At 38.1% G+C, this 23994-nt stretch overlaps 1 protein-coding gene across 24 annotated transcripts in view; it reads left to right on the forward strand.

Moving 5' to 3' along the window:
- Nucleotides 1-23994, forward strand: part of afdna (afadin, adherens junction formation factor a) — a 143690-nt gene that overhangs the window by 102836 nt on the left and 16860 nt on the right. For all 24 annotated transcript variants that reach the window (XM_055186699.2, XM_055186698.2, XM_055186681.2 and 21 more), the window contains 7 exons: nucleotides 14998-15063; nucleotides 16198-16271; nucleotides 17663-17781; nucleotides 18054-18245; nucleotides 22095-22183; nucleotides 22444-22629; nucleotides 22787-23920. In XM_055186699.2, the coding sequence (XP_055042674.1) occupies nucleotides 14998-15063; nucleotides 16198-16271; nucleotides 17663-17781; nucleotides 18054-18245; nucleotides 22095-22183; nucleotides 22444-22629; nucleotides 22787-23920 (1860 nt within the window). The remainder of the gene's footprint in view (nucleotides 1-14997; nucleotides 15064-16197; nucleotides 16272-17662; nucleotides 17782-18053; nucleotides 18246-22094; nucleotides 22184-22443; nucleotides 22630-22786; nucleotides 23921-23994) is intronic.

A 23994-nucleotide genomic window follows, 5' to 3' on the forward strand; every position in this document is an offset into this window, starting at 1 on the left:
TTTCATAGACCAATGGCCATCCAAAGCGCTTTACAATTTTGCCTCACATTCACCCATTCACTCACACATTCATACACCGACGGCGGGGTCAGCCAGGCAAGGCGCCATCCAGCTCGTCGGGAGCAGCTGGGGTTAGGTGTCTTGCTCAAGGACACCTCGACACTTGGTCAGGTGGAGCTGGGGATTGAACCACCAACCTTTCGATTTGTAGACAACCTACATGAACCACTCAACCACTGCCGCCCCGTAAAGGTGCAGTGTGTAGATTTTAGCGGCGTCTAGCAGTGAGATTATTAATTGCAACCAACGGCTCAGTCCACCGCTCACCGAAATGCATAGAGAAGCTATGGTTGCCGTAAAAGGACAAACATGTTGTTGTCTAAGTCAAAATACAGTAGTGACGAAATACAGTCTGTAGAGCAGTTTGTCTGTTTAGGGCTACTGTAGAAACATGGCGGCACGAAATGGCGACTTCCATGTAAGGGGACCCGGGATGTATAAAGATAAAAACGGCTCATACTAAGAGTATAAAAACAATACAGTTCATTATGTAAGGTCTTTATACACCACTGATAATAAAGTTATGTAGATTATATTGCATTTCTGCCAAGGGATCCTCCTAAAAGTTACACACTGCTCCTTTAAGGGACACCACTTTTTTTGAAAATATTCTCATTTTCCAGCTCCCCTACAGTTAAACATTTGATTTTTACAGTTTTGGAATCCATTCAGCTGATCTCCGGGTCTGGCAGTATCACTTTTAGCATAGCTTAGCATAATCCATTGAATCTAATTAGTCCATTAGCATCGCGCTCAAATATAACCAAAGAGTTTCAATATTTTTCCTATTTAAAACTTGACTATTCTGTAGTTACATCATGTACGAAGACTGACGTAAAATTAAAAGTTTGCGATTTTCTAGGCTGTATGGCTAGGAACTATACTCTCATTCTGGCATAATAATCAAGGACTTTGCTGCCGTAACATGGCTGCAGAAGGCACAATGATATTGCGCAATGCCCAAAATTAGTCCCCTGCTATTAAAAGTTATCAAGGGGATTATTTTCCGGTGCTGCGCAATATCATTCAGTCCCTCCAGTAAAACGCGATTGTGCGATCGCGCGATATATAATGCATAATCAGCCAAAGTCCGCATTTTTATGCGGGGCTGCATTTTTTCCAAATACGACGCACTTTCGCCGCATTAATTACATATTTCCGCGCGCAAAATATGCGGGGCTTGCATGATTTCATAATCTCCGCATTTTCGTAGCAAAAAGTCACATATATATTAGCAGAAAGTTGAAAAATGTTGCATTTACTTCCCAAAAGCGCAGCGTGTTCTCTATTGGCATGGGAACGTTATGAAGTGACGTGATTATGTGACGTGAACATCATTGCAGCTTTTGCAAGTTTCCGCAGTTTTTGCAATTTTCGCTAATTCCCGCAATTCCATCACATAAATTGCATAAGTATCCCGCATATTCCATCGCATTTTTTAAGAAAACGTGCCGCAAAATCGAGGATTTTTGCTTGCAACAATAACAACAAACTCCGCGTTTTTCTGGAAGGACTGATAATTGCACCTGCTGCAACCATGGTACGGCTTGGTCCTTGATTATTAGAGAGTATAGTTCCTAGCCATAAAAAACACAACTAAAAAACACAACTTTTAGTTTTACGTCGGTCTTACTACACAATGTAACTACTGAAGAGTCAAGTTTCAAATGGTAAAAATATTGAAACTCTTTGGTCATTTTTGAGCGCGATGCTAATGGTCTAATCAGATTCAATGAATTAAGCTAAGCTATGCTAAAAGTGATACCGCCAGACCCGGAGATCAGCTGAATGGATTCCAAAATGGTAAAAATCACGTTTTTAACTAGGGGAGCTGGAAAATAAACATATTAACATATGACAGGTTCATGGACAGTGGAGAGCCTGAGCCGAGCAATAGAGGTGTAGTTATGGGAGGAGAATGTTGCTGACAAGCATAGTTAATTTTCATACCAAAATCTGCCCTAACTGCTTCTGTTTCCATCTTTGAGTTTGTCCCTCTGAAGAATCCCAAAGTGTTGTAGAGGTAAAAGGGAGGGAAAAACTAGGGGAAGGAGGCTGGGAAACTAGAGGGAGGGGTACAGCACGCTCCGGGAGGAAAGAGGAGGGAAGGTTTAGTCCCGGTGTGGAGTTTGCTGGGAATCAACGTTAAAAGTTCACCTAAAGTGTTGCGTCTGGAGAAAGTTATGTAAGAGTCTGATTGTGGTATTTCCCACTTTGGCTTGTGATATTTGCCATATGGTGTTGTAGCATGTAGCTCAGGAGTCTCTCCTCAATAGACCTGCCTGCGTTCAAGAGTTGGTGAAGTTTCCCGGACCACTGTTAGTTGCTTCTTCGGTTCTTAGCTCGCTGACATAACTCCAGAGCGGCCATGTGGTTTTCTGTGGTCGGGAAAAAAGACCCGGTAAGCTTGGCATTAAGTCTTGTGTGTGGTTTATGAGTGTAAATGAAATGCTGATTGATGTATGAGCTTTGGTGAATGAATGAGAGTCCTTTTAAGTTTGGCATTGGGTTAAGTTACAGTGCAGTTGGGATATGGATGTTGAAGAATTAGTTATGTTTTTAATACAGATATGTCAAACAATAGAAATGTAAAAGAAGCACTTGGACATTTGCTGACGTTTTACTTCTGTGTGTTTTGCATTAGTTAATATGTTGAGTTTTTGCCAATGTAAACAAAGTCATGCGACTAACCGCACAAATGTGTGTGCACATGACACACGTGATAGATTTTCTGTGTCAAATATACATCTGTACACGAGAAAAAAGTGCTTCAAGTGTATGTTGTCGATTTATTATTATTATTATCCATTTGTTTTGAGTATAAACAAGCGAGTTAATCTGCAAAGCAATGAAACGAATGTATTAAAGATACATTCTCATAATGAATAAAATCAATATTTTTAAGTTTGCAGTATATACATACCAAATGCTATAAATCCTTTCGAAACACAAGTGTAGTGTCATACAGTAGTTTGAGTAAGTGTGCACCGTGTTATCTTATTATCAGTGTTACAGGGTTAATGATTACGAGCTCTGAACATTGAGTTCTTGTGTATCCTGCTGTCTGTAACTCATCATCACTCGTTGCAAACAATCCGGTGCGGTAAATCCAGCTGGGGTGCCGTGAAGGCGGCCCGGCTTCTTTTCCCGGGCTTGATCTGCTCAGGTTGCAGATGTTTGTGTGATAACAACTCTGTTGGGACAGTGTTGAGTTTCAGAAGGAAGAACAAGGGGAAATCCTGACCTCTTGCACTTCACGAAGGCGAAAGAGCCAACTTGAACTTTTCTTATGTTTGTTTTACATTTTTAAGAGAACGAATGTCTGCTACTGTACAAGAACCTGCATCTTTGTGGTTTTTCCTCCTGTTTTATCTGATAACCCATCTTGCCCAAGCCATGTGAACTTATTTTTTGTTTGTTTGTATACTTTGGTAGTACAATAGCTCATTTGCTTCCTTTTCTGTAAGCATCTGATCTCATATACAACAACAATAGAAGGATGTGGCTCCCATCCTGAAGACTGCAAAGTGGAGTCCAGTCTCTGATGTCTGTTTTTCCTAATCTCCCTGTACCTGCTTCATGTGTTTATTATATGGACTGATATAACCCATTAAAAATGAAATATTGATATGAACCGAATGCTCTTGGCACATATCATATTCTCATTAAATACGTTCGCTTTAAATCGGCTTAATTCCAGCCTCTGGGCTTTCAGAAATACTGCTTTGTTTGATAAATCCATTAAGAGTCTGATAAAAATTTATTTACAAGAAAACATGTCATACTTGCAGTGATGGCATTACCATTTTTTTTCCGTAGGGATTCCGGAGGTGACTTTCCAGTGTTTTACATTTGTTCCCTGGGCACTTGACATTTTGAACTTTATTATGGTTTAGGATATGATCTTTGCTGTAGTAGCTGCTTTAAAGTTTATTCACTTCAAAGTGAAACCTGAAAGGAGATGTTTCAGACTGTCAGCTTGTGTTTATTATGATCACATTTTAGACTTTTTTACCCCCCTTCAGTTTTTTTATTTGAGAATTGTGGCCCATGGGACATTTCCATAAATTTCTATCTACTGTTTTTTTATATTATATTATGAAGGAATGTAGTAGTATACGGGAGACCAGTTGTACAGATTAGCAAAACGTCAAGAATTTTTTGCACTACCGGTTAAAAGTTTAGAGTCAGTTGACTGACATGTTTCTCATAAATAATAAATAATATTATTAAATATAATATATTAAATAACTTGATTAAAATAAATAAAAGGAACATTTTGTTTTATAAATATTGGTTTTTAAAGTTTTTCTCGATCGTTTTGGTGCATTTCTGGAATCATATTTATATGACGTACACCAGGGTTCTCCAACCCTGCTCCTCGTGAGTTGCCGTTCTGCAGATTTTAGCTGCAACCCCAATCAAACACAGGTGAACCAACTAATCAAGGTGTTCAGGGTTGCTTGATAATTACAGACATGTGTTGGAGCTGGGTTGGACCTGAAGTCTGCAGGATGGTAGCTCACCAGGAGCAGGGTTGGAGACACCTGATGTACACACTAAAAGCGAATTCAACAATTTTGCGCAAGTAGATTACATGCAAAGATGCAAATGAAGAACTCTTTTCCAAAACGCCATAAACGCCATTTTTAAAAAATATGAGTTTGTCATGTCATTTGGCTGTGTATTGAACCTATTCACTGCTCCATGAACGTTTTATGCCAAATCACTACATTTCCTTGTTAAAATGTAGGTACAAGATGCCATTCTTTTCCAAAACGTGATAAGCGCCGGAGCCTATTTTAGCCTAAACGCGATTTATCCTCTCGACCAATCAGAATTCGATGAGCGTTCGACGCAATCCAATGGCGGCGCTCTGAACAGATGTTTGTTTATGTTCATTCATTACTCAAAATGAGGATTAATGTCATGTTAATACATCATCCGGAAAATGTACCCGTTTGCAAGGCGATCTTCATCAAAGTGTTTGGTATGTACAACTTTCGTTTCAGAACTGGCTCGTTTAATACCGTTTTGTACGTTCGCGATAAAGTTTTTTTTCCTGTGAAGAAACCAGCTAACGTAACATGAAAAGATAGTTCGATAGGCTGCTGATAGACAGACTGGTGTTTGATACATGGACCATGATAAGGTGCTATCGAAGATTGTGTGTAGTGCAAAAGTACAAAATGTGGCTAGTGAACAATCCAGGGACATCTGTAAAGTTGTGCTTTTTGGATTGGACATTATGAGCGGGTTGTTACATTGTATGTCATTGAGAGATCGAGGGGAGCTCGCTGTGTGTGCGTGTGAGGTTAATACAACTGTGTGTAGACGAGAGAGAGAGAGAGAGAGAGCGAGAGAGAGAGAGAGCGAGAGAGAGAGAGAGAGAGAGAGATGTGAAATATATTGAGCAAAAGAGGTTCCTACCGCCCTGCTAAGGAGAAAACTGAAATGGTGGAGGGAGTAATAGCAAGTTAGTTATGTGTAATTCTGTTTATTTTATACTGGCTCCAATGTATATCACAATCTGAATAATTTACTTATTCATTTATAGTATGAAGAGTCCCTGAGTATATGTTGCATTTTCTCTTATTTGTGTTTTTTAAAGAAAAAACATACATTTATGGAAAAAATGTATGGACTTATAGCGTTTTGAAAGAAAAATTAACTTTCAATTTATAATCAACAATATTGTTGTTTGATTTAATAATCATTATTCAACATGTTCAGACTGAGCAAAAAACAATTTTAACAGAATAAGTTGAATATTCACAAAATGTGTGGGTCTAGTTAAAAAATTTACTTTTTCTGAAAACTATTGAAATGGATTTATAGCGTTTTGGAAAAGAGCTCTTCAAATAGACACAAACTTGCGCAAGGCGATGCGAATGACAAGGTGCAACTGCTGCGAAAACACCCGCTATTCACCTCAAACGAGTCTTCGCGCAAGTTGAAAATATTCAACTCTATTGAAAAATTAGCATGACACAAAGTTAAATCTCGGAAGTAATCTGGAGCAAAGTGTATATGCACCATTAAAGTTTGCAAAATAAACATCCTGGATCAAGGATGTTCTACAAAATCCTTAGTTAATCTCTCAAAAGTACATTTTTACGGCATTTGTTCAAGTGCTTGTGTCGTTGTTCAAGAACAAGACATTCGAAATGTTTAGCCATGTTTTTAATATACTAAGTGTACACAATTATACATGTCAGTATTTTCTGATGTAAACGGTAGACGAATTAATACTTTCACCTTTTTACTGTAAACAAATTACAAAATAAAAAATTACAAAATAAAGGTACACTTAGAAATTCAAAAATTTCTATAACTCAAGATTCACTTGACAGCAGTTTATCACAAAAACTATGGAAAACATGCTTACAGTAACAGATTATGACACAAAGGTCAACAATTTTGCATGTCATGACTTATGCGATAAACCAATTATTAAATGTTTTCAGGTTTAAGACTATTCAACCGAAACCAATATAATGTATTGCGATTATAACAACATAAATGTAGCACAGAGTTTTCAATTTGTCCAAAACAATGAGAGTTTGCTTATGTTGTGCATAACTTACTTGATGATGTTTTAAAAAGTAATTTCTGAAAATGTTTAGTGCTGAGCAAAGATTAATCGCGATTAATCGTATACAAAATAAAAGTGAATTTTTGCATAATATATGAGTGTGTGCTATGTGTAATTATTATGTATACATAAATTCACACACATTCATGTTATGTATTTAAGAAACATTTACATGTGTGTATATATATATATATATATTTATATATTCTATATTATACATAAATAAAAACAAAATTATATATATTTTTTCTAAAATGTATATATGTATGTCTGTGTGTTTAAATATACATAATATACTTTATAGGCCATCATTTAGGACTAAAGCAGCTGATATCAATTAGTACTGATAGGGAGCATGGTTTGTCTCTCAATAATGACAGATTTCAGGTGATGATCTGGCTTTCTATGCCATTTTGCACTTTGTTCTCTTCATGTGCTCAATACTTATTCCCTATGTCATTTCACTTTATTTATTATGACTCAACCTGTATACTTAAATGTCCCTTACTGATAAAAAATGCTTGTGTGTCAAATACGTATTTTCCCCGCTGTATTATGCAAAAATTCACATTTATTTTGTATGAGCTTAATCATGATTAATCCTTGCCCAGCACTAGTTATATTATAAACTGCAAAGGGCATATATTATGCAAAATCCACTTTTACAAGGTGTTTAGACATAAATGTGTGTTTACAGTGTGTGAACACAACCACCCTACAATAAACAAATTAACCCTCTCCTTTTTTAATTTCCATTAACGAAAAGCAGTCTCATTAGACATGCTGTTTTGATTCTCTTGTTAATGTGACCTCACACTGATAAAGCCCCACAAACAGCCACTGACTGACTGCTACATTTTACCCAAAATGTGTTTGTTAGCATGTTGTAGCATTAATGCGGCTAAAGATACTATTGTCTCAGACTGTATTCACCATAATTAGATATATTTTAACTGAAAGCGCTCACGGTCTCTTTTTTTAAGAGAGTGAGGAGATATAGCTCATTTGCATTTAAAGTTACAGGCACAAAAGTAGCACTTTTTCTGCTCCCGCCAAAAAAGGGGCATTTTGGACATGCTAGAATTCATTATTTGTGGGGTATTTTGAGCTGAAACATTACAGATACAGCTAAACATTCAGAGGTTAAGAGACGGCCAAAACAAAGCTGTCCTCTCAACACGGTCAGAGGACCATGAACAAGACAGACTTCTTTGTTTGGTATTTCTTAACTGAAGCAAGACGTCTAGAGGCTGCACATCAAGCCCAAATGGAGGTCACACAGACGTCAAGACCATCGGCTAAAAGCAGATCATTACTGAAAAGCCTTTTGTTTTAGTTGTAATATTTTGCACCCACCATTAGCCTCAGCAGTCCATATTTCTTTCAGCTGTCTAGACTTGACTGTAAGAACCGAGCACACACTTCAGTCCCGGCTGCTTTTGTATTTGTTGTGGGTGATTAAACAGAGCAGGAAATGATGGTGGCGGGTAAGGTTTCAGCGCCTTGGATGAATAGATGTATTTTCTGGTTTTCAAGCGCACTGTTAGGTTCTTCGTTTTGGTCAAAGGTCAGGAAGGTCAGGCACTTTTCTCCCTGGGACTGCCACTCATTCATTCACTCTCACGCGTGCAGCACGCGGCAGACTTCGGTCTCAATTCGCATCGCATCCACAACCCCAAACATTTAACGGCAAGCTGTGCATTTTAGTTCTGTCTTTGATCAATCATTTTTTTGTGGAGTTTAAAGTCTTGTCTAGCTGGGTTTTCAATTTCCTGTATTTGCAACGGCAGGTTCGGAAAGTTTTTCCCATGCAGGAAGCGTCAGGGTGGGGCCTGGAAGCTCTAGATTTTGTTTGCTTGGTTGTATCACATCAAAGCTATCTGGATTTCTGTGGTTTCATCATCTGCACAAATTCCTGTTATCAGTAAACCCCTTCAAAACGTTATTTAGTCTCTGGTAATGTGTAACGTCTGCACCGCAGATGCAAACATATATTTGCGTGCAGTCAGTGTGCAGAGTTAATAAGACCGGACAGTCATATTTGTGATGTACAGTCGTGTAATAGGAATATTATTCTGTCCAGCCTCAGGCCTGCAGTTAGACACTCATGTTTACTGACCTTTAACTCTGACACACTAAAAGACTCGCATGCTATCGTGCAACAAATAAACGTAGGGATAATGGCTTTGGGTTTTGCTCATGCTGCTGTTAAATATTATTTACAGTGTGAATGCATGCTCACATTTGAATATGCCAGGACGTATTGACTACCAAATTATATATTTGTCTCAGAGCTGTGAATTCGGCTCCTGGCAGAAAGATGAGAGAAAAGACAACCACACCTAGAATAAGATCTCATGTGCATGAATGGCGCACACGCTCAGCTCAAAACACGATTACAGTTATTTAACTGTTGTTATGGGGGAGAGCAGGGCACTACCTAACGCTTTTTGGTTTTGGCTCAATCATTCAAAAAATATTTGAGTTTGATTAATTATATTTTTACACAAGCAACGCACACATCTCTGCTACAAATGAACATTTGAAGTTTGTTTCTAGTACTTACCATTGTTGAACAATAACACCAAACATGACAGAAGTGCAAATGTTACAACTTACCCCATAGGTGGGGTTAATAGTAACAGGCAGGGGGTTAGTTGTAACGCTTGTTAAAAATTAAGTTTGCAGGCAAATATTTCAATACTGTTTTGTCTATATACTTGAAGTGGATATTGTTTATATATCTGTCTATAATAGACATCCACACTGTATTTATTCTTGCAGCCTTTTTCTAACAATAGTTTGATTATAAATGGATAAAAAGGTCTAAATATGAGAGAAAAAGCAGCACAATTATGACAAAAAAAATGTTTTATACGTGACACAGTCTGTAATAACCATACTACAGTTTCAAAATCAAATTCTGAGATAATGAGCATCAAAGTCTAATTTTAGCCATTCATTTCATTATGATTTCAATCGTTGACGTGACCTTATTCAATTAATATTAAAGATATGACCAAAAATACATTTGACACGCAATTTTTGATAAGACGGCACATTTATTTTGTTGGCTGCCAGCAATCATTCGTGTGTAGCCTATTTAAAACAACGACAAGAATTAGGCTAACATTTTCTTATCGTAAGTGCTGACTTAGTTGATAACACAGCGTTACTATTAACCCCGCTGGGTCAAAATATTTTCAAGCCCAAAAAAGTAACTAAGAGCTGCAGACATATTTCAAAACGATGCTGTGTTTTAGTCAACAAGAAACTGATTAATATGACATATATCATTGGATTTGGTATCTTACACACCCAACTTAGAAACCAAAAAAAAACATATGATGAAAAAATTTACTTACATGCCACCAAAACATTCGCTCATCAACTCTCTGGAAAAACATTATACATTTCCAATAATTTGTGGAAGATCGTCTTTTGGCAGCGTGAAAAAAATACCGGAAAATCAAAATGCTCAACCTTGTGCAACAATGTAAACAGTCCATGTTACAACTAACCCTGCATTAGTTTTTTGCCCCGCACACCCTTACTGTATCAAAATACGATATGTTGTGATATTGATTCTCTCGCCTGATGATACCGTGTTTGCCGATACGATCTACGTATCATATTTAGATGGTGTACAACAGCAGAAACAAAAGCAGTGTCTCGTTTCAGAGGCTGCAACCTTTGCATCCTCTGAAGGATGCGGTATATGAAGTGTCCTCAGCCTAGAATGAATCGAGACGTCCTTCGTAGGACAAGTGGACAAAAAAGAAACGTGAAATATTATGTTGCTATGTCAAAATACATACAGATACATCTCATAAATCCTCCGAATTCCTGTAAAAGAAGGTTGCATTCGGAGTGTCCTACGTGAGACAGCCTTATGACGTATGCAGCCTTCGAATGCGACCTCCAGAGGATGCAGCACAATAAAACGAGACACAGCTAACTGCCCACCACTGCTTTGTTACTGCATTGCATGCGTTGCGTGAACATAATGGTACATCATATTGATATTATACGCACGGCATCGATGCATCATAACGTTAGACATTTGATCAATGCATTGTTACACCCCTACTAGTATACTCTATTCTTATTGCTCATTTGGGGTCATAGTTACTTGAAATGTCTGTGCTATTAGTTTGGATGTGACCTAATTTGGATAGATATAGTAGCTATGAACATACTGACATTTTAACATGCTCAAAGTCTCTTTAATCTTCAGAGTAACATAAATCAGCAGAGGTTTGAAACAAGAATCTCAAAAAAGAAAAAAGTGTAGCAAAATCCAATTTAAAGACTTGAATAGGTCTTTAGTAAGCTGTAATGAACTCTTTGTCGCTATCACCTCTTTTTGTTTTAAAACGGCAGCAATTAGTCCTCTTGTTAACACGCATCTGGTTTTTGTCAGCGATTTTTGCAAACTTTACTGCTTTTCATGTTCTGTGTGCTAGATACGGTGAATTGTTTTAGCTTTGATCAAAGCAGGTTTAATTTGGGTTTTCCTGAGGATGGCTGCAGGTCAACTGAGAGGCTCAGGGCGCGAGCTCTCCTGCTGGGCCTGCATTAGGCTCCTGCATCAGGCAGCGTGGAACCTCCCTCCCTTAGAAGTTAACCTCAGGGCTTCTCATGTTTCTCTCACTCTTTAATGTGGCGAGACTGGTTTCTGAGTGGTTGTTTCTCATCGCTGTGTAATATGTACTTTCAAAGCCCAATCAAAGATGTTTCGGGCTTTGCCAGGCGACAGGTATCTCCCTCAGGACTTAGACGAGTTGAAACTTTAAAGCTTCCCACCAGCACAACACTGAGAATAAAAACAGCGGCATGTATTTATACAACCTAATTATCTGGTGATATTAGAGAGTCAGTGTCCTGTAATACAGAATGTTGTAGACCAGCTAACCCAATATCTAAAACCAGTTTGACCAGGCTGAAAGCTTTGCCAGCTTGGCTAAGCTGGTTGGCTGGTCTTAAGCCCGGGATACACTGCAGGATTTTTGCACTCTTATAAGATCGTACCTTATCACACTGTGCGACATGGATCGTTTAAACTTTGGTACGACAAGCATGTAGACTGTACGATAATGGCACTGAGGCTTCGGCAGTTGCGTCACACGTTGGCGCAACGGCACCAGCATGCGCTACTGGTAAACCTTTGGACACAAGACCAGGAAAACGGCCGCCTTTGAACCTCTCTCACTGTATGACATAGTACCATCGATGAAGAGCCACGATCACAGAAATCGCGACGATTGTTTCACGATAGCAATCTTTCATCTGGGACAGCCAATAATCGTGCAGTGTATCCTGGGCTTCAACTGGTTTAAGATTGAAATAGCTGATTTAAGCTGGTTTGTCAGCCTGGTCCAGCTGGTCGGAGAAGGCAGGTGATTCTCATGAAATCCAGATTTAGGTGGTGTCCAGCATCAGAATTTTTAAAAAGCCCTTAAAGCCAATTTTTTTTTGCACATAAGATTAAGGTCTGACTATAAACATTATTTTTAGAGGATTTAAAAATATTTCCTATAGAATTATTTACATTTTTTAGATTATCATTATCAAAAATTATCATTACCGCAACATGATATTACATTAAATATATGCATTTACAAGGTCATGTTTCGGTAATGAGAACTACAAAGTTGTCTAGGTACTAGTACAAATAAAATTTAAACTTTTATCTGGAGAGAAAAAAATAAGAACTGCTTACCTGGTAGCCATCTTGAATGTCCCTTCCAACAATTTTTTTCTGAAAATGTTTGTTCATTGAGGGCTTAAACAATGATTGAAAATTGTTGGGGAGGATGAGAAAATTGGTCTTGGACACATTTATATTGCTTATTATTGCCTCTACATTTACCACATGTTTCTTTACATGTACTGAAGCTTTTTATTTTTTAATTATAAATATTTCCATGTCAAAGAACTCAAATCCAGTCATGGACACGTTGCGGCAATGAAAATTTTCCCCTTAAATGTGGAAAAAAAAAATATTTGTATGATGTCATTTGATATCATCTGCAAAATAGTACATGAGATGTTTGTAACTCTATGCTTCTTTTTTTGATAGCATTTACTTTTTTTATCAAAATGTTTCATGATACCTCATAAATCTAATTTCGCGAGAATCACCCAGATTTGTAAATTCAGTGTTTATATTCGGTACCATTGTTTTAAATGCATTAGATCTTCACTATTTATATACTACTGTAAATATATTAGGTTTTGTTTTTCTACTGTACAGTGTACCTCAAATAGCAGCTAACTGTTGTAAATGTTAGCTTAGGATTGTAGTTTAACCATTTTTAATAACTTTCCCAACATTGGGATTTATTCCCGCCCCCCTTTTGTTGTATATACACCCTTTGAGGTGGATCGGATAATATCACACCACATAAAGTTACATAATCTTTACAAAGCCAGAGCAACAAAGAGACGGTAGGTTACCTTGTTGTTTATAAGGTTTATGACGTATATGATTTTCATGTAGAATTTTCTTTCTACGCGTACGCGTTTACTACATTCTCTGCATAGTTTTTAACATTTTACTAGTATGTATTTAGACTTCTTTTTGATGTGTATTATTAATAGAGATGCAGATTACTCTTTCTATTATTGAACGGAGATGTGCGATGTCTATTTGGTTACCCCTATAAACTCATGTTTTAATGCCACCAGTCTTTGGATGTTTTATGGGGGGGTATTTTAAAATGTTTATACAAACACTTTCATTTCTAAATGTATGTTTTTCAAGCTGGTTTACATTTTTGGTTTGCTAACTGGCATGACTTCAATCATTTTTGGTGCTTATGTTCTTCTGTTGATTCATATTTTCTTACATTTGTGGTTGAATCATAAATGTTAACTTGACATTTCGGAGTGGTGTTCGTGTTACTGGTGTGTTTGAATTGAAGTTCATGTTTGTGTGGCGGTGTAATGTAATGTGAGGTGATGGTCTGTGGTTGGCGTTGGCTTTATTTAACAGGGTGGAATAAAAGACATTGCTGCATTTCTCGGGCAGATTCTGTTACTGGGTTTCTGGTCAAATTACTTCCCGTCAGCATCCCTTATTCTCACATATTTAATGCATATAAAAACAGTTTATGAGCTCATTTAACAGTCAAATCGGGGTGATACCCAAACCTGGGATAGGAAAATACTGTTTATCAGATTGGGTGGAGTGTTCATCTTACACAAGGTGAATAAGTTATTTTTTTGTTTCAGCTTCCAAAGGAAGTGAATTTGATTTAAATATTTTAAAGATATTTAAGTGAAGAGTTCTTACTTATAACCTGATTCAGACCTTTGATGATGTGCATGGCTTTTTATATAGAGAAAGCTGAATACACCGCAGACCTCCGGGCATTTTGGGTGGGTTGAGTGAAGTTGAAGACTTGGGTGGCATGTGATTCAGTAAATCATTTTTGTTTTGTTCTTGGTGTGGTTATTTAAAGTATCATTTGGAGTATGACATGGACTTTTGTGGTCCAAACCTGGAATTTAAAAGTAAATATTGCACTGCCGAAAGGCAACTATCATCTCTACGCACACGAGCATATTTAAACATGCCACCTCAAGATGCGTCACACTTTATTTGATGTCAGATCTTTCATTGATGTGTTTGTTTGGAATTAAATGGGATTAGACTAAATGACATTTTTTTGGTTTAAATGGTTGCAAACTGTTTTGTTGTTTTGCTCTTTTTGCGCAATTGTGCAGATTGCTGGGAATTTAATACACTTTGAATTTTATAGTCAAACTTTTTGCCCAAATCTCTTTCAACAGAACTGCTGCCAGGGGATTTTCTTGCTGGAATAGCAAATCCAGGCATTGAAAAAATGAATGTTTTGAAAAGCAGAAAACGCGGTTCTTGAAAAGTTACAAACTATTATTTAGATGTTTCACCAAGTTTCGCCTCACCAAGTTGTTATGTGTTAGAAATCATTTTGAGTGTGAAAGCTCTGTCTGTTAATCAGGAAAATTCCCGTCTGTGTTTCAATGAATAGATTGTCTTTTCCTAAAACGAACTTTTCCACAGTATACCAGACGGCCAGCGTCGAATGATGACCTGACCCCTCAGTACAGGATGAGTTATTTAGAGCAGATACAGAGAGGGTTAAATATGGCTGGACTGAACAAAAGTCGGATTTCATGAATGAGTATTTATGTGAATGTCTTCACGGCTGGCTTCAGATTTATGGAGCTTGATTCTTTTGTCCACTACACTACAGTAAAGCAGCGAGAGGTTTCCTTATAGTGAATGTGAAGAGACAGCAATCTGTAGTATTGGTAATAAACTTAGCTCTTCATTTTGCCTTTTTGTTTTTTAGGGCGCCGGCCAGGACAAACTTGGTATTTACGTCAAGTCTGTTGTGAAAGGAGGTGCGGCGGACATGGTGAGTTAAAAATTTTGAACTTGATGTGCATTAATAATGATGTTGAATGAAAATCTTATGTCCTTTTTTAATGACATCATGCACACATAAACTCTGGCATAAATATCTAAACATCAGATTTTTTGGTTTGACAATGAAGAGTTTAATATTACTTCCCTTTAAAGGGGTCATGATGTTTTTTTATTTTTTTTTATTATGTGCCCTGAGGTGTACTTACAGGGCTCCAGACTAACTTTTTTCACTAGGAGCAAAGTGGCCCCCAACTGAAAATTTTAGGGGCGCAACCAGAAAATTTAGGGGCACACACCGTAAAGCAACATGCTAACTAAATATTCACATTTCTACTAATTTCCACTGTATTACTAATAAATACTTTAATGATAAATGCAGAAAGTACAATGTGCTGTTTCAGATTCAGTGTCACATCGCAACAAAAAAAATGTCAATTTAACTGGTCGCAAATGTGCGACTGGATGTAAAATTCAGTGGCAAACTCTCAAATTTTGGTGGCAAAATGCCACCATATGTTGGCAGTCTGGAGCCGTGACTTATAATTTTACTTAAGCATTTTTTTGCCAAAAAACATACAAATTTAATTTATTTATGACAATTTTCCTGTTTTCATAAAGAGTGATTTGTGTGCTTCATCTTTAAGAGCGTATTACCTGGCTTAGTGTCCCGCCCACTTTTATGATTGACAGGCTGCATGCTACGACTAAAACTGCAGTTTCATTACAGAAATGGCTTCTCAAATGGGCTTTTTAAGCACATTGTGTTTTTATTCATGTTACAGACAGCCTAACAATCTCACTCGATTCCCCTTTATTTTTGTAATCCTAAAACTTTCAGGTTGAAATTAGGTTTTAAATCCCAGATTTTCAATGTTGGCTTATGATCCCTGCTTGATCTGAAGCCCATAATATCATAGAGACTTGGGAATGTGCTTTTTTCACCTGGGGCAACTACTCCAGACATAGACATACTTCATAGCATAGTAACTGTTGTATCCACACCTGAGGCAAAGAGTTTCGCATGGGCAAGCTCCAAACTTAAGTAAATGTAAAAATCTAGCCTTACTCTTTTTTATTTTGGCTCTGTTTTTGATCGTGTCTTGTTTATATATATATTTTTTAGGATGGCCGTCTGGCTGCTGGTGATCAGTTACTCAGCGTGGACGGACGAAGTCTGGTTGGCCTATCACAGGAGAGGTAATTTTTCAGTCTTATCTAAAATACAAGGTTCCCACAGGTCTTTGAAATCCTTGAAAGTTTGTGAATCTGGGGGAAAAAAATTCTAAGACCTGGGAAGTTTTTGATAATATACATACATAGATACAGGTCATTGAAAGTGCTTGAATCGATTTTATTCAAGAAGTTTTCTGAAAAAATATCCATAGTATTCCCTGTGTAGTGTAGGATAATATCATAAAAATATACTTTTTAAGCACACGTGCTAAACTGTTCGCTTTATATGCTTTAAACGCTTTAAACATCTCAGGTTACGTATGTTACTGTTATTCCCTGAGAAGGGAACGAGACGCTGCGTCTCCCTTTCCATACTTCCTGCGTCCCTGTAACACCATCTTTGGCAATATTTCAGATAGCGATATACTTCTTGGCTGCCGCGGCACCCTGTCTTTGTTGTTAAGCCTCACCATTGGTTGAATTTGATATACACATTCAGACGCACTTACCACTGGAAGCGTCCCCAAAGTGTCACCGCAGTGACGCAGCACGAGTCCCTTCGGAAGGAAACTGTAACAATGCATCTAAAAAGTTACATGATGTAACCTTGCTCTAACTTGAAACGTGTCCCCACATTTAGTCCTTGAATTTCAGGTTATTGGACCTGGAGAGTCCTTGAAAGGTCCTTGAAGTTAACTAAGGTGTGGGAACCCTGAAAATAATGACTTCTGTAGAAATGGTATTTTAAAGATTTTGAAAAGGACTTGCAATATCCGGCTACACTGAAGTTAAATAACCAAAATGATTGCACACGAGAACAATTTTATTACACTTATTTAGGTGGAATTAGAAGAAAAACATTTATTATGTTGGCTTTTCTTGGCTTTTAGTGGTTTGTCCTGTAATTATCAACGAATCCATTCATGGATTTAAAATGTAATTAAAACTGTGTACTAATACTTACTTAACTGAAACCGTTTAAAACTTGTGTTTCTGTCAAAAAAAACATACATTTATACATTGTGGGTTTAGCTTTGAGATCTAGTGCGATTGATGAACTTTTTTAAATCGGTGGATTCGAGTTAAATGAGATGCACATGGCTTATTACGTTTTTATGACTAAATGGGCAAAGCTTGAGTTGCCATTATGATCCGTCACAACATTGGTCTCTTTGATCACCAAGATATTTTTTTTATGGTAACGGCATGATTTCCAAACAGAAAGTTTTGTGGTGTATTAAAGAATTTGTCTCTTTGTCTCACGGCATTGTGGGAATGCACAAATAAACGACAGTACTGTTTAGTAATGTTGTATGTCAGTATCAATTCCCATTCCTACTTTTAAATGGAAATTTGGGAAACTCTGCATTATGTATGTCTGACACATACTAATAATATGTCCTCTGTCTCTATAGGGCAGCAGAATTGATGACACGAACCGGCTCAGTCGTAACGCTCGAGGTGGCCAAGCAGGGAGCCATTTACCACGGACTGGCCACGCTCCTCAACCAGCCCTCCCCAATGATGCAGCGCGGTAAGCACATCACACAAATGCGGCAAAAAGTATTTTTAAAGCAAAATGTTGCTGCCTGCACATCGTGCTAGCTTGACTAATTCCATACAGAGGTGGAAATGTGATTGATTTGGCACCCCACCAGCACAGCAAATTGTTAAATTCAAGTGTTTCTTACATGTCTGCAGTAAGTGTCTTATGTATTGATTTTGGCCATTATTACCGACCGTGAGTTTGGGCACTTTCCCTGCACTACATTTTGTCTCATTTAAGTCTCCTTCTCTTCTCATCAGCGTCAGACCGTGGACGTGGTGACAAAGGGAAGATGAGACCAAAGAGCGAGGGCTTTGAACTGTACAACAACTCCGTGCAAAACGGTTCACCGGAGAGCCCTCAGGGAACGTGGGACGCTTACCCCGAACCAAAGAAAGACGATCGCTTACTGAAGAACCGCGCAGATCACAGATCCAGCCCCAATGTGGCCAGTAAGTTAAGCCAGTAACATTTCACACTGTGACTTGCTTTATAAAAAAATTATATAAATTTGTGTATATATTTAAAGGAATATTCCATTTTCTTAAAAGAAAAATCCAGATAATTTACTCACCACCATGTCATTCAAAATGTTGATGTCTTTTTTTGTTCAGTCGAGAACAAATTATGTTTTTTGAGGAAAAACATTCCAGGATTTTCTCATTTTAATGGACTTTAATAGAGCCCAACATTTAATACTTAACTCAACACTTAACATTTTTTTTTCAACGGAGTTTCAAAGGTCTATAAACGATCCCAAACGAGGCATTAGGGTCTTATCTAGCGAAACGATTGTCATTTTTGACAAGAAAAATAAAAAATATGCTCTTTTAAACCACAACTTTTCGTCTAGGTCCGGTCCAGCATGACCTAACGTAAATGCGTAGTGAGGTCACGTGTTACATATATAAAACGCACATTTGCGGACCGTTGTAAACAATAAACTGACACAAAGACATTAATTAGTATCATTCGACAACCAACAACGTCGGAATGGTCCTCTTTCTCAACACTTGTAAACAATGGAGCGGAGTTTCGCGTTCGTCTTCTGTGACCTCTTGACGTCATGACGTATAGCGTGGGGTAACGCTATTGCATCATGACCGGATTTAGACGAGAAGTTGTGGTTTAAAAGTGGATATTTATTTATTTTTTTGTCAAAAATGACAATCGTTTCGCTAGATAAGACCCTTATGACTCGTTTGGGATCGTTTATAGTCCTTTGAAACTCCGTTGAAAAAAACTGTTAAGTGTTAAGCATTATATGTTGGGCTCTATTACAGTCCATTAAAATGAGAAAAATCCTGCAATGTTTTCCTCAAAAAACATAATTTCTTCTCGACTGAACAAAGAAAGACATCAACATTTTGGATGGCATGGTGGTGAGTAGATTGTCTGGATTTTTCTTTTGAGAAAATTTAATATTCCTTTAAGGAATCCTAACATCTAAAACAAACTGCTAAATATTTTGGAGAACATCCATAAAGGGAATTTTGCATACATTGGCAGTTCATGGTGACCTTAGACGAGGTCTAAATTACCCCTAAAAACAATGCCCTGTACTCCAGGTGTAAACCAAGTAATAACATTTAACATTTTGGCCTGTTTACATACAGATATTGCATGAGTTATAGCAGAGATGTTCGACCTTTTTAAGCCCAATGACCCCTAATGGTTATAAAGGAGGAGCAGAGACCCTCAGGACATGTATTAATTTAATTTGTATAATGGTTACATTACAAAGATAATAATATAATAATTTCTGGCTATATATATATAATTTTTTTTTTAATATATATATAGCCAGAAATTATTATATTATTATCTTTGTAATGTTACCATCATACAGTAACAAAGTATGCAAATGGTTACATTACAAAGATAATAATATAATAATTTCTGGCAATAATTTCTGTTTATATATATATATATATATATATATATATATACTGTTAGACATGCGTTTTTCTTTTTTTAGCTGTTTTCTTTCTTCTAAGACATTAACTTATTCCCCGCCAGCCTTTTTTTAAAGTTGCTCGGCAGCATTTTTTGTGATTTTTACAAAAGTTTCACAAAATGCTTTCCAGGAAAATGTTCTTCTTAATATATATATATATATATATATATATATATATATATATATATATATATATATATTAGGGCTGTCAATAGATTAAAAAAATTAATCTAGATTAATCGCATGATTTCATGAGTTAACTGCGATTAATCGCAAATTAATCGCACATTTTTATCCATTCTAAATTTACCCTAATTTAACACTTTTTAGGTTTTTAATATTCTAATCATATATACATATATAGATGCTTTATGCAAATGTATGTTAACAATAGCCTGTTTACATTTTAACAGAATCACCAGCCATTGTTTTGTATATGAATTTTCCTTTCAGAAGATTTTTCTTTCTCCATTTTTGTTTGCTGCTGCATCATTTGTGACCTGTGCTGGCAAGTTGAATCGGAATTAGCAAATTTAAAAAAAATAGTGGTTCATATTTTGACATTCTCTATTAAAACATAGAACAATGCATGATTTGTTGAAATATAACAAAATATGACAGAACTACACGTGTTTAAAGTTGAAAGAGTCAAATTACCACAAACATTTCCACATCCATACATTATATTACCACATCAATACCTTAAAATCACTGGTAAAACTAATAGATTTAGCACACACAAAGCAAAAACATCATCAATGTATGTTCAACTTTTTTTCCTTTTGTTTGATTGACATTGAGACAGACTGCTTAAAATCTAAGTGATCTAATATAATGTTACACATCAGATAGTTTTACCCAACAGTTAACCAAACATTTACTTAAAACATAACAGATTATAGAGCCTACCTGCTTGAATTCTTATCAAAACAGATATTTGTAAAACTGTAATTTTGTGTAGATGTCTATATATCCGGGTCGCGCACTCGCGCGTCTGTGTGCACGCGCTTCAGATATCAGTCAGTCAGCGTGAGGGGATCGCTTTTGAGTCTTGTCGCTCTTAATAACTCTTTAACATTAATCAGGTACCGAACTTTATCTCTCTTAATGACTCTTTTAACATCAAGCAAGTCATGCAGTCTATTTTCTAAGTCATGCATAAAAGCGAAACCAAAATGAATTGAGACGAATCTTTGTATTATATTAAGCAGGAGGACGGTAACGTTACACCTCTCAGACGTATAAATAAAGATCATATCAGATGTCCAACGAGCATTTAGAGCATTGGATTTGGTAGACAATTTGCTTAATGTTCTTATTTCTATGAAAACCTTTTACTCATTTAGAGAGAGTCACATTTGTCTGCGTCTCTGTTCATTCAACTATGGACTGGACCAAGGGTCACACAGAAATTGCGCGTTGCGTTAATCTCCGTTAATAAAATTAGTGGCGTTAAAATGAATTTGCGTTAACGCGTTATTAACGCGTTAATTTTGACAGCCCTAATATATATATATATATATATAAACATACAAATATATCAAATGAAAGAACAGACCCTCTGCTTTCAAACAAACCAAACGGGAAAAAAAAACTTGTCATTCTACAGGGATCTATATTTTTTCTATGCTTATAACTATTAAATATGGGTATTTTTCTTCAAAATTTGTTTTTTTTTTGCAAAAAGCTGAAATAATAGCATTTTTGTTAAGGAATTTTGTTAGTGATCACATTCAGAACAATTGTCAAAACATGGACAGAGTGTAAAATTAACAAATAATTTTTTGCTTGTTTTGTTTTTTTTTTTTATTGGGTAAGTGCGCAATCTAGTAGATAATATTATTGGTATTACAGATATCCATAAGAACTAATCGGGAACACGTTTTTTTTTATGCAAATGTTTTATCTTAGTTGACGAGATAACTCGTCAATGGCTGGGAAAGAGTTAATGACGGTGTTTATGAGTATACTTTGACACGTATTTAAGGCCAATAAAGCATCAAAATGCTCACAAGCTCAATGAGCAGTGGATGCGCAGCTATTTGTGTTTCAACGGCTTAAGCACCATAGTTTTAAAACAAGTGATTTTATGTATGCATACAAATGTTATGTTTTCGTGACCACGTGCACATCAACATGACGTGGTCATGTAACCTTGATAGAGACGATAGTCCAAAATCTCTACCGGTTTATCGCTCACCCCTAATAGTAATATGGTGCTTTAGTCTTGTGAACTACATTTATAGTCCTTTTATGATGTTGTTGTTTTTTTAGGTGGTCACTATTAACTATCTTTGTATATTAGTATTGTAAAGAATGTGTAATGTGTACTTCTTTCCCAAAGACCAGGCACCGAGTCCAGGAGGGAAACCTGTCTACCCAGGAGCACCAGGAAAGATCACGTCGGTCTCAACAGGGAATCTCTGCCCTGATGATGAGTTGACCCAATTAATCACCACCTCCCTTTTAAAATTAAATTACTGTTGTGTTCTTGATGTAATTAATCCTAATCATGTCTGTAACCACAAACTCTTGATTGGTTAGTCACCGTTTGTTATACATTCCTCCGTGATTCATTCATGAAGTTTCCATTAAATAGTTTCCGTGCTCGCAGCCTGTTACTAATAATGCATTTAGAAAGAATTCAGTTTCACAACTTATACCCATCTCTCTTTATTCTATGTGTCCAACAGGATGAGCCGTCCCCACCGCATCCAGAGGCGTATCCAATTCCTACTCAGACGTACCCAAGAGATTATTTCACATTTCCAGCTCCTAAATCTCAAGACCGGGTGGGCCCTGGCCAGCCTTGGCAAAATAATGAACCAGAGCCTCTTCCCCCAATGGACAACCACACGAACAACAACATGGCTATGCCGGTTAGTCTTTGGTTAAATGTTAATTAGACACTAAATACTAGTGTAATGTGGCTTTCTGGTGCCACTGGGTTTTGCTATGCTAATGCACACTATGATATTGCAATTATGTGTGTATCTTAAATGTGTGAATCTCACTGTTGTCATTGTGCTCCGTTAGCGGGTGGCGCGGTCTCAGGAGGAGCTGTGTGACGTGCCAGCGGGATATCCAGGTGAGCGCATGCGGCAGGAAGATCTGATGCACCTGCAGCATCATGAGGTGGAGTACCAGCGAGGAGGCGGTGAGCACTGGAACAACCAGGTGTCGTCCTCCGTGGAGTCCAGCACCTCCAGCCAGGAGCACCTCAATTTTTCATCGTCCTCCGCCTCCAGAAGCCAGGGCAACCACAAGAGCGGCCCTGGTCGCTGGAAGACCCCAATCCCTCCCCATTCCGGGCCGGTCTCTCAGCCGTCCCGTGCGGACCTCCCTCCTCCCCCTCCTCCTCCACCTGCGCACTACGAATACGAACCGCAGGCCGACCTGCCTCTCCCACCTCCCCCCACCGCCTTGCAGCAGCAGGCAGCGGCCGCCGCCGCCTTGGCCGACCGCAAGAAACGGGAGGAGCAACAGCGCTGGTATGAAAAGGAAAAAGCTCGGCTTGAAGAGGAGCGTGAGAGGAAGAGACGAGACCAGGAAAGAAAGTTGGTGCAGATTCGTAACCCGAGCGTCTCCGGACCCCCCGCGCTCAACAACCAGCACAGCCCCCTACCGCCCGCCCCGCAGCACCAGCAGATGCCCCATAACCAGCCCCCCACACCAGGACAGATGCCCCAACAGTTCATGCCACCAGTCCAACCGCCTCAACCCCAGCCACCTCGACCCGATAAGCTTTCCAGCCTCCCGCGCCAGACGTCGCAACCCCAGGACACCGTAATCCGTGATCTCCAACCCCAGCAGCAGCCGCGCACCATCGAACGGCGCGATTTGCAGTACATTACCATCAGTAAAGAGGAGCTGAGCGCCAGCGACAGCCTGTCACCCGACCCCTGGAAGAGGGACGCCCGTGAGAAACTGGAGAAACAGCAGCAGCTTCACATCGTAGACCTCCTGGACAAAGAGATCCAGGATCTGCAGGCCAAGCCCGACCGCACGGCGGAGGACAACGACCGGCTGCGCAAACTCATGCTGGAGTGGCAGTTCCAGAAGAGACTGCAGGAGTCCAAGCAGAACGAGGAGGATGAGGAGGAAGAGGACGATGAAGATGTAGACACCACGCTAATAATGCAGAGACTGGAGGCGGAGAAGAGAGCACGGGTAAGGAATTGAGATATTTGATTGTGTGCATATGAAATAGTTAATTGTGCCTTTTCTTAAAGGTGCAGTGTGTA

The sequence above is a fragment of the Misgurnus anguillicaudatus genome, chromosome 18 (genome assembly GCF_027580225.2).
Source record: "Misgurnus anguillicaudatus chromosome 18, ASM2758022v2, whole genome shotgun sequence".
NCBI lineage: Eukaryota > Metazoa > Chordata > Actinopteri > Cypriniformes > Cobitidae > Misgurnus > Misgurnus anguillicaudatus.